Raw genomic sequence first — 11,956 nt, 5'->3', positions numbered from 1 at the left:
TAAATTGATGGAATCGAGAAAAATAATAAATTATGGAGTACGTCTTTTTATTAGTATTATCAATAGTCAATCTACTGAAACAACTGACTGCTGACAATAGTACGGTAATAATATTACATGGAGATTACAATGTCTATGGAGAAACAGCTTTCCGAAAATTTCTTAAAATGGCCACCCTGTTACATGCTTTGATAACTGAAAAGTATAATAATAACAGTAATAAATAATAATAATATAAATATTTATGTAAAAATAAGTTCGAATGGTTGGGTGATTAAAAAAATGAATTTAAGTGTAATAAATTCATAACTATCCAATTTGAATGTAATTTTAGATTACATAGACGGTTGAGAAAATCACATCCAGTTTAATTATGTGTAACAAACATATCAATGGGAAAAAGTAAAAATAAATACTATAGATATACCCAAGAAAAAGTAAATCTAATTTGTCATGGATATACCTAGTACCTATTTGGTAAAAACTCGTAAATATTCGTGATTGGCGATTGTAGCTTATAGTTTTTTTTTTGTAGGTAGTATAAGGTCTATGCATTTAATATCATTATTCAATGATTTAATAATTTCATCTGTGATAACAGAGATTAGATAAAACAGATTTATCTGTGATACTTCAGAATACTATCTACCAAGGTGGATTTATAAATCCACCTTGGTACGGTAATGGGTAGCGAGTGTTAACACCTGATAAATCCACCTTGCTATCTACTATCGTCTATCAGTATTGTTAAATGTTATTTAAACTTGTAAATTAGAGTAAAACTTTATCGTGTCTAAATGTCGTACGTAATTTTAATAATTTCTATTGCTAATTGTGTACATAAGTTAAAATTTAATATTATTTATGCTATGTGTTAAACTTTTAATCAATAGTTACTAGATAGAATAGATACTATGGAGAGTAATAAAGACGAAGCCATTCGCTGCATTGAAATATCAAAAAAATACAAAACTAATAAAGAATACTATCAAGCTTGGAAATTTGCTTTAAAGTCTATTAAGCTTTTTCCAATGTCAGAAAATAAAAGTAAGTTATTCAGTAATATCATCTAGTTTTTTTTTAACTTTACATACTATGAATACATACGTATAGATTTTTTCTGAAATACTACTTATAATCTATCATGCTCAGACATCCCTCTCAAAAGAGCAGAGCTTGTGTGTAGCTGGAGCGGACGTTTGTTTCATAGTACTGTAGAAATTAAACCAGAGACCTCTAGTAACAGATTCGGCACCTTAGTCCTTACACTACTTTTTATAAGCTACATTAATTATAGCTTGTACGCAAATAGGTGACCACCATGTAGTAATTTTCAATTTATTAACTATTATGTAATAATTATTTAGTGCGTTTAATAACTTTTAAAAAACTTGGTCCGCCAACTTATAAAAATACAGATAATAGTAGTAAAAATACTTGTTCCTAAGTATAATTAGTTATAAAGAAATGGCAAAAAAATATTATTGATGTAAATACAGTTTATCAAGATTTTTTGTCTATTTATTAAATAAATACAATTGTATATTTGTATGTTAAAGGTTTGATGGTGGATTTAAATTCTCTTGCAGAAAAACTGAAACAAAAATCTTCAAAACGAAAAGAATCAGATTCAAGTATAAAAATACACAATTATATTTTAACTTGGGGTTAGAGTTTAAAGGGGTAATCAAAATATACGGGTAGGTAACTGAATTTGCTAAACTGGTGTAAATAAATCAAAAACCTGAGTTAAACCCCAGTTTCTCAATTCACCCGGTACCTTTATAATCGTAACCTTTAATTTTAACATTATAAAATATATTTTATTTAATGTGCTGTGTTTTTGTTTTTATTCATTGATATACACATTTACACATAAATATTATAGATAACACTAATTCAAATTCTGGAAAAGGCACATCTTCAAATACAAGTAATAATAATAGTACATCAGAACCTGTAAACAAAAAATATAACCATGGCAACCCAAAAAGTAGGTATATTTAATTTATTTTATAACATTTATGTATAACAGCCATGATGGACATTTTATTTTCAGGTACATCTAAAATGTTTAAAGAAATGAACAAGGATGAGTCTTACAGATGTATTGAAAAAGCAGAAACTTATCTAAAACTTAGTCAATTTGATAAGGCAGAAAAATTTTTGCTTAAGTCAAAAAAGCTTTTTCCTCTTCCGAAAGCTGAAGGTAATTTTTAGCAATACTAATTATCAACTATGTATATATAATTGTTTTGTGAAATTAATTTGATTTCAGAACTAGTTGATAAACTTAAATTACTTAAAGAAGAACTAAATAAACCAAAATATACACAAGAGCAAGCAGAGATTGTAAAAAAGTAACATGACTTTTTTTTAATTTATTAGTAACTTTTGAATTTTATGCATAAACTATATATTTTATGTAGTTTTTCCTTATGCAGTGCACGGTGGGCACTGCACAGTGAAAAACACCTTACATAATTTTTTATTATGCAATAACATCTAAGGTAGACCCTTTTTATCAAAGTTCAACTTAAAACAAAATCTATTGATAAGTATACAGGTCTGATTTGATGAATGCGCATATGCCTTAGAACACTAATGTATGCATGCAATTTAAAAGTTTAAAGTTGGAATTTGTATTTGATTTATTTCTTAACAATTTTAACAGCAGTAGGGTCAGCGACCACATTTTTCTTTCATCTCTTTATTCTTTTTGTCAGCATTTTTCTATCTACTCCAGGCTCTACACACTATGACTTATAATCAGTGGTGTATTCAACACGACACAGTGTACATTTTTATGGATACACCACTTAAATTATGCACATACTTTTACTTTGTGACACTACCTTTATACCTCTGTCTTCACGTACTTTGCAGTCTTATCTGTTCTATTTTTCTATAAAATAAAAACATTTAAATATTTTGTGTAATTATCTATGTTTTTTTTTCTTTAGACTAAAGAATAGTAAAACCTATTACACCATGTTAAGCATTGAAAAAACTGCAACAGAAAATGAAATCAAAAAGGCCTACAAGAAATTAGCATTATTGGTACACCCTGATAAAAATGCTGCTCCTGGTGCCAAAGAAGTGTTTGTTGGTAATTCATTTTAATTTTCATTTTAAATCTCATTTAGCGAGATTATCGCCATTGTTAGCACTGAAGATGACAACATTATTGCTGTAATACGTATACGCATAAAATGTTTATTTTTATGGTTTAAGAACTAATATGGTATTATTAATTAAAAACTGTTCTTATACGTTTTAAAGATTGCACTTTAGAAAATTGTGCACCGAGTTATTGATCTTTAATTTTGGCAATACATTTTATGTTTTTTATAAATATTCTTTTTACCTATTCTTAAAATTAAGAATATAAATCAAAACTATTAAAATTAAACATTGTAAAACCAATAGTCGCAGAGCAGCGATGCTCTGCGACAAAGCTAAAAAATATAATAAATTAAAAATACTATACTAGAAAGTAGTAAATCATTTATATCATTTATAATTTGTGTCTATTGTAGGCTGTAGCAGACACTTAAAATTTTTTTAAATACATTTAAGTTAGGTGATGCCCTATAGTTATTAAACAAATTGCTATTTGCCAGATGTTATAGTAAGTTTTCAAGATATATACTTTTTTCCAAATTCCTAATAATTTAATTTATCTATTTTATTTATTTAAAAATATATAAGTATTATTTAATAGTATATTACATAATAAACCAAGTTGAGCATTAGAGGAAAATTAATAAAAAATAGTTGTGTATTTTTATTTTTTACTATTTTCAGTTATTTTATAGTATTTATTATCAATACATGTATTTAAATTTATTATCCACATTATAAATGTGTAAATAATATACTTGAAGTGATAATTTGTCCTAAACTGTTTAAACTAACTTATTTTTAAGTAATATTACAAACATTTCTTAAATAATTATTTTAGATGTTGGGAATGCAGTTAAAACCTTGTGTAATAGTGCACAACGTAACATTTATGATTCAAATATAGAACAGTCATCAAACTCAACTACTAACAAAGGTACCCAAAGAAAACGAAACCCGAGAAGTAAGTTTCATACATAAGATTTCAGTATTTTGTTTTCTACAATTTTGTATAAAATAAATAAAACTTTTAGAAAGCAAATCATCTCGTCGTTCTCGTCGATCTCAAACATACAGTACTCATAACTATTACTCTGAAAATCCTCAGCATGCAGAATATCATTTCAATGACTATAGTTATGATGACAATTATGACTACTACAATAGCTATGAAGATTACATAGATGATTATACATTTGATTATGATTATTATGGTGCATTTGATTATTGAAGGTGTATATTAAAAAGTATTTTGTTGTCATTTACCTTTAGTTAGATTACTTTTTTGTTTTAATAACACATTACAATATTTATATTGTTTTCTTATTATATATAGAAACGTGTTCTATTAACTTAAGTCTTGATGTATAAATAAATATAAAAAAATGTTGTTTATTAGTTTTTTATAAAATGAGTCTTTAAGAAACTGTGGTTATTGTAAAATTTAATATATTAAAGTCAAGGTTGTGTAAGCTTATATAAATATACTTCAATATAAGTATTTACACAGTAGTGTTCAAATATTTTACTATCGTAATATCACCCTATCAGAACATTAATGTAGCATCTCAAATATTGTCGATTTTGAAGGTACACATCAGGTAAAAATCATAAAATTCTGGTGGAATTTTTGCCATACACGTCCAATTTTGTTTTTAAAAATAATTTGTTTGTAGAACACTTCTATTTTATATTTATCTGTAATAAATATTTTAAGCATAAACATTTAGTTCTATGGTAGGAAGTAATTTAACCATCACATTAATATTCCATTCCGTGGCGTAGCCACTAACCACAGATATATCTGTGGGCGTAACCTGTGATTCATAAATTATAAACATCTGTTAATATGATAATGTAATCTTTTCTGTTATCATATTTGATCAAAAATCAATTTCTATAATTTATAAAAACTATATTGATTTTAAATTCTTGTATTATACTCATTGCATTTCTAAAACAATGGCATAGTTTTAAACTTTCAAGCCATTATTATTGAATATAAGTTTTGACATCAGTTATTCCGTTTTAATAATATTGCTACTCAGTTTGGCGAGTGCACTCATTTAACTATTACTTTATGACTTAATCTATTAAGTCATTAATAAACATTATAAGTTTGTCTAAATAAAACAACTATGGAGGTAAATAAGGATGAAGCATACCGTTGTCTCGACCGTGCTGATTATTACCTTAGTGAAGGCAATGTTGAAAAAGCGGAAAAATTTATAAACAAGAGTAAAAAATTATTTCCAACGCTTGAAGCTGAAGGTGAGTGTTATTTTTGGTTATTGTTTAATTAATGTGTTGTACTTACATTACAGATATATTGCAATCTTTTTTTTTTTTTTAATATAGAACTATTGAGGAAACTGAAAGTTCAAAAATCAAAAAATTATTCATCGGCCAATACAAATAAAGCAGATGAAGCAAAGTCTAAAAGGCCAAAAAATACTCCACCAGGTATACTTTGAAAATAATGATAGGTCTTAGTTTTATTATTTGGTCCTATTTTTTTTAAAGATAATTTGTAATATCTTTTTTTTTTGGACAAATGCACTTTACAGGACAGCCATTTTTTTGTAATGTTTTTTACGCTGATTACAAAAGTCAGAAATCTGTGGACACATACTATTCTGCAAGCATTCACTGACCTATTTTTTCTAACGAAACTAAACATAACCTTCCGACTCATCCTTAAAAATAAAAAAAATAAATTGGCCTAAGGCTGTTGTATAACTGGCTAGCGACCGCCTCCCTTTATCGTCACACGTCTCGGTTGCCGTGCCAGCGGCTTGTTTATTATAATGGTGCATGATAAATACATGTTTTTAGGGGCATGGTGTGGCGCAGTAGTCACCTCAGTTGCCATTCGGCACATGAGGTTAAGCTGTGTCCGTTGCCACTTGGTCCCGAATGGGTGACCACCTATGACTTTTAGCGGCAGCCCATGTCATTATTCCATCCCATGCGTGTTCTACAACTATCAACCAAATCCAACACAAACCAAACCAATAAAAAACTAACCAATAAAAAAACATGGCTGATAAGTGATGACCTATCAAAGCCCTAAAAAAATACATGTTTGTATAAAAAACCACTATTTAGATTTAAAATACGTTGAATATTTTCATTAGTTGTTAATTACGATATATAACTAACTATGGCAAGAAATTATTGTAGACAGACAATTAACCCTTATCGTATCTACCCTTATACCTAACGTACATTTAAAGCACATTATTGTCATTACGTGCAATGCTTTTGTCAATAATTGTATTTCTACCATTACAGATTTGTATCAAAGTGTTTGTTTGAAAATGATTTTATCACTTTCAGTTGTAATAATTCATGTGGACTCATGACTTCCCCGCCTCAATATGGTTCATCCCCACTATACCCGACTCATTTGTTTAAAAAATATCTCATTTCAAATTTAAAAAAAATTTTAAATGTATTTATTATATGAAGAGAAAAATTGGTTTATTTATTGTTTTTTTTTTTTATTGCTTACTAATAAGACCTAATTAAGTGTAAGAAAAGGATTTTAATGTATGAATATAATCTCTTTGAATAATTTATACATTTTTCAGTCAAAATATTTAATTTAGTCAACTACTTAATTACGCAATGTGCATATATCTTATTTAATTGGTTGTAGCTAGCCATTGGGCTACTGTCTATGGTCAAGACATGATGTTATTATTTTTTGTTATCATAAATAATAAATTGCTTAAAAACAATGTTAGTAAAAAGAAATATTGAACGAAGTCCTTTTTTTTTATTCAGTAAAATTGTGATTGAGTTTATAAATTTATCAGTTTTAAAAACGACATTTTTTTTCTAAATTTGTTCTCCAATATTTAACTTATTCAAATAAACGAGTTCATTCAAATCCATTTTCGAAACACTGTCAAAATTTTAGATGCTCAAAAATGTTCTCACTGTGTTATGAGATAACACATTATTGTTATGAATCATGTTAAGTTATTCGCTGCTTTTACATTACCGGGAGTTCGGATTTGTTTTATTGTGGAACTGGACAGTATGTTATCAGTTCAAGTTCAGTTCCACCCGCATCTTAAGATAAATGTTGAGCAATAATAGGATAACAAACCATCATAATCTACACTAGCAACCCAAGTACCACTTAACAACTTATTTAATTTCTTACAGGTAGTCCCAAAGGGGAAAAGAATCAACCATCTTACACCAAAGCACAGCAGGACATAGTTAAAAGGTATTACAAAAACATATAATAATTTAATTTAATTAAGTTTTTTTTAATATTAATCTTAATTTATTTATTTTGTGTTTCAGAATAAAGCAATGCAAGGATTTTTATGATGTGCTAAAAATTCCAAAGGATGCTACTGATACTGACATAAAAAAAGCTTATAAAAAATTGGCACTATTATTACATCCAGACAAAAACAATGCACCTGGAGCAGCCGAAGCATTTAAAAGTAAACAAAATATTTCTATCATTATCAAAATTCATAAGTTATAACCACTCAAAGTTGTCAGTTATTTTTACTTGTTAAGTATACTAAGTTTTATATTTAATAGGTTTTTTTATGTAAAATTAATAATATGAATGTAATAAATATTATAAATGTTCTGATATTTTATAATTTTTAAAAGACAATCAAGTAATTTTATCGGTTTTTTACCATAGATAACACTGCCCAACACACATTTTGGTGAGTATGATTTTCCTGCTGATTTTTATAGTATTTTAAGTGCTGATTTCAAATATGTTACAGGTTTTTCCTATCAGCTCTACTTTTTGTGATATAGGTACGCTAAATCTCAAAAAGTGCCTAAATATGACCTAACCGATATAAATGTACTCTACAAGACACCTTTTTTCTTAAACATTTTGTTCCTCGAATAGATAATGCTTTTCGTGTAGATTACGAATCTGCAAATATTTTGGGCCTATCATACTTAGTTTGGAAGTTATAGACGTTTTAAAATCGCCGATTTAGCTCCCAGCGACACGTATGTTTACTCGCGGCAGGTTACGTCCGCTGTGGTGCCTTATTGAGAGCGGCGACCGAAAAATTAAGTTAGATCTGATAGGAAAAATCTGATTACATTTTTGAAATCAGAACTCAAAATACTTTCAAATCCAGCAGAAAAATCGTACGCACCAAAAAAAAAAATGTTTTTTTTGTAGGCCTGTGTAATATCTTATTTTTATAAATGGCTAAGTTAAGGAAAAAATTAGTTTGCCACAAATGTTTGGCTCCATTTTTAAAAATTAAAATAGTAATCCTGTAACTGTTAATTTATAATTTTATCATTTTAAACACAATTAAATAATGTAAGAAATGATTTGGTTTTACTAATGTTGAATGCACCTTTAACCTAAAGGTGTTTTGAAAGCATTTTGTTTTTAAATATTTGACTAAATTGGAGTAATAAATGAGTTGTCTTAAGAAAATAAGAATTTTATATTGACTCAATCCCCTTTGCCTAATTATTTTGAATTTATTTGTTATTTTAGCGGTGGGTAATGCAGTTGCTACTTTGACTGATCCTGAAAAACGTAAACGCTATGATATGGTAGGTCATGAGCAGCATGGTACTTCAGATCACATGCATAGGACTTTTGACCATGGATTTGAATGTAAGTTAAAATATTATGCCATTGATAGTGACACAGCATCATAATAAACAATAAACAATAATTTAAGTATACATTTTTATTGTCTGTCTTGCTTCAGCACATTGGCTAGATCATATATATATTTGCTTAAAATTTTAATTGAATTTTACTATGTTTTAGCTGATATAACTGCAGAACAGCTTTTTAATATGTTCTTTAACGGAGCTTTTCCAACACGCCAAGGACCAATGTCCAATCCATATTACACACGTTCGTATTCTAGACGTTGGCCACCTGAATCTGACAATGATAATCATAACCAACAACAAGTAATTCATTTTAATTTTTCATTGTAACATTTTATAATCTCTAGTAATAGCATATTTCACAATGAACTTCTAAAAGTTTGAGTAATTACAAATATCTAATATTAAATATTTTTAATATGTTATGATTTTATTTATTATGTATTTTTAGGAATCATCTAGTATATACTTTCAATTACTACCAATACTTTTACTACTCTTGCTGTCGTTATTTTCAAATTTTTCTTATGATCCCGTGTACAGCTTAAAACCTTCCTCGTAAGTATTTTAATTTTTAAAAATATATTTTTGAGTTGGATATCTATAAAAAAACAATATTTTTCTAATAATTTAGAAAATACTCAGTTCTTCGGCACACATCATACAGAGACATTACATATTATGTGAAAGATAATTTTCACACCGATTATACAGGGGATTTGAGACGTTTAGAAAACACTATTGAAGAAGATTATATCAATGCTGTACGGTCTAAATGCATTCGGGAAAAAGAATATTGTTAGTACCTATAAATACAATACTTTTTAGATTTGTGTTATTAAAAAAATATTTATTAACATAACATTATTTATGTTACCTTATTGATTCATAATTTGCAGATGAATCACTAATGTGGAGAGCACGTTTTAATGATGACGCGTCATTGTTTAATCAAGCGTCAAAGTATCAAATGAGATCTTGCGAAGAATATCAGGAATTGATGAAAAAAAAATATAAATAGACAATTATGTTTATACAATTTATCAATTTTTGTTTTTTTGTAAATATTTTGATTCAAGTGTGATTTTCTGTTTTAAACACATAAGGTGTTAGTGATGGTATTTGCATTAAAATTAAAATTAATTCTCTTTTAGACTAAGAAATTAGTCAATAAATTATGCTTGTATAGTACTATTATTCTTTTCGTCTATCTAAAATATTTAATAGAAAATACATTTGGTAATTGGAAATTTGTTAAAATAAAAAAATGTATCGCTGAAAAGTTAAATGCTTTTTAACAGATCAAAATTTCATATTTTTAGTTTTTGTTAACTGCATTTATTTTATTGTTACTATTTACAATTTTTACAATTTGCAATACAAATTGGGTAGTTTAGATGCGTTTATAGAAAAGCACTTGGAATGCTGTGGAAAAGCGTTTATGTCAGTACGTTGTTTAGATTAGTTACTCTAAGAGCCATTTAATGACAGCTGTGGCTCTTAATTTTAGGCTATTGGCATTCCTGTTTTATTTATAGGTCTGTGATAAAACAAAAAAAGAGATTTTTGACTTGTGTGCTTTTTAACAGGAACTCCTAATTTGTATTTTGAGTGAATATTATAATATGTACTTGTTAGTCTTATACTTTTTTTTTAATGCTATACCGAAAATATTAAATTTAGGTCATAACTCTAGTAATGCTTTATGAATTAATTATATATTATTTTTTTTTTCAACATTTACGTAATGATTAAAAATATGTATTTATAACAATTTATAAACAATTGTTTGTTATTCATAGACATAATATGTAATGCTGAAAACATATTTCCTAAAGTATTATCTAGTACACCTACTTTATTATGGTAAGAGTAATAATGTTTTGAACAAGATATGTTTTGCTTATAAATTAATTGTGTTTTTTTAATTATTTATTATAATAATAATAATATCAGATAAAACATTATGAGGAATTATTGTAACTTAATAAACAATGATACGACATCTAATTGTTTTTTAAACAAAACTAGCCTCTTTTAAAAATAAAAATGAAGGAATACTTACCTACAATATTCATTTATATTTCAATACGTATATTATTAACACATATTTTCTTCTTCTTCTTCTCTACTAAAGGCCTTGCCTTGTCGTTGCAAATCTGGTTCTCCTCATTCTTATGCTTAACCTTCATTGCTTGATGTTTGGGAAAATTAATGCAGTGGTTTCCCGTTGCCTTCTGCATCGCAATGGCATCTCTTATTACTATGGGATGTTATTCAAGTATAGATAAATCTGTACTTGATACTAACAATGTTGCTGCCCATTGCTAGGTCCATTTTGGTCGCCTTTTACGACGGGCGTGGACTGCCGTGGGTGTATTCTGGCCCCCACCCACAGGTGAACATATTTTATTTTTAATTAATAATTATCACGAATGAATATTGTACATTAAATATAGTAAAGATGAAGTATTAGAATTTGGAAATTATACACTAGGTAATGGGTATTTCAAAATTTGTTTAAAGATAAAAACGGCCATAATTACAATGAATTATGTAGTGGTGTTGCTGTGAAGAGGAAAATGCAACTAAACAATTTTACATAATAAACATTTTTTATTAGTAGTACTAAATCCTTGTATAATGATAATTTCAGGTAGCATTACATTTTGTAATATTACTTGTAATTCCAACCAAAGAATTAAGGTTTTAAAATAATACCTGATAAATGAATTAAAAACATCTTCAATTTTGTTTTCTTTTAAAAATCGTCCATTTTCAACAAGAATAATAAATCAACCAATTTTACCTTTAATTGTAGGATAAAGAACAGTTTCCGTTGTTAGTTGTACTTGTATCATTAAATTGAATCGGTATTCGTTCCATAAATGTATCAATAACACGTGATGATTTATCGGGATCACACAAGAAACCGTCCAATTATGGCATACAGATTTCAGCAATGATGCCTACAACCATCATTTGAGAAATGCAAGTGTTTCCTAAAACATTCTACTTATATTTATCGGTATATATATAGCTATAACTCTATAGCTAATATGTCACCATTGGTGACTCGCCAATTAATTAACAAATCGAAGCTGCGTAGTTTTACTTTTACTATTAGTTGTGAGACAAATTAAATTATAAATACTTAACTTAATAGTTTGTAAAACTTAAAAAAAATCAACTA

The 11,956-nt window shown here is 27.5% G+C and overlaps 1 protein-coding gene across 1 annotated transcript; it reads left to right on the top strand.

Moving 5' to 3' along the window:
• The first annotated feature begins 377 nt into the window (after positions 1–377).
• On the top strand, positions 378–10,434 carry LOC126839350 (RING finger protein PFF0165c-like). Its single transcript, XM_050574631.1, has 18 exons — positions 378–437; positions 894–1,047; positions 1,560–1,634; positions 1,889–1,993; positions 2,060–2,209; positions 2,279–2,360; positions 2,964–3,109; positions 3,965–4,087; positions 4,158–4,349; positions 5,242–5,394; positions 5,482–5,586; positions 7,300–7,363; positions 7,444–7,589; positions 8,636–8,758; positions 8,918–9,066; positions 9,215–9,321; positions 9,398–9,561; positions 9,663–10,434. The coding sequence occupies exons 1-18, from the start codon at positions 393–395 to the stop codon at positions 9,782–9,784; spliced, it is 2,205 nt and encodes a 734-aa protein (XP_050430588.1). The 5' UTR covers positions 378–392; the 3' UTR covers positions 9,785–10,434.
• The last annotated feature ends 1,522 nt before the right edge of the window (positions 10,435–11,956 follow it).

The sequence above is a fragment of the Adelges cooleyi genome, unplaced genomic scaffold, assembly GCF_023614345.1.
Source record: "Adelges cooleyi isolate 19-005CV unplaced genomic scaffold, UGA_ACOO_1.1 ACOO_flye_CR_arks_rails_tigmint_CR_PRNA_30, whole genome shotgun sequence".
In the NCBI taxonomy this organism is placed as follows: Eukaryota; Metazoa; Arthropoda; class Insecta; order Hemiptera; family Adelgidae; genus Adelges; species Adelges cooleyi.
The sequence above is the reverse complement of the archived record's forward strand: the minus strand, read 5'-3'. Positions and strand labels throughout refer to the sequence as shown.

Excerpts from the sequence above, each read along its gene's own strand:
- LOC126839350 (XM_050574631.1), top strand. The coding sequence starts at position 393 with ATGGGAAAAAGTAAAAATAAATACTATAGATATACCCAAGAAAAA. Across the intron at positions 5,587-7,299 it reads GCCAAAAAATACTCCACCAG|GTAGTCCCAAAGGGGAAAAG; the intron begins GTATACTTTGAA and ends AATTTCTTACAG. Across the intron at positions 9,322-9,397 it reads TACAGCTTAAAACCTTCCTC|AAAATACTCAGTTCTTCGGC; the intron begins GTAAGTATTTTA and ends CTAATAATTTAG.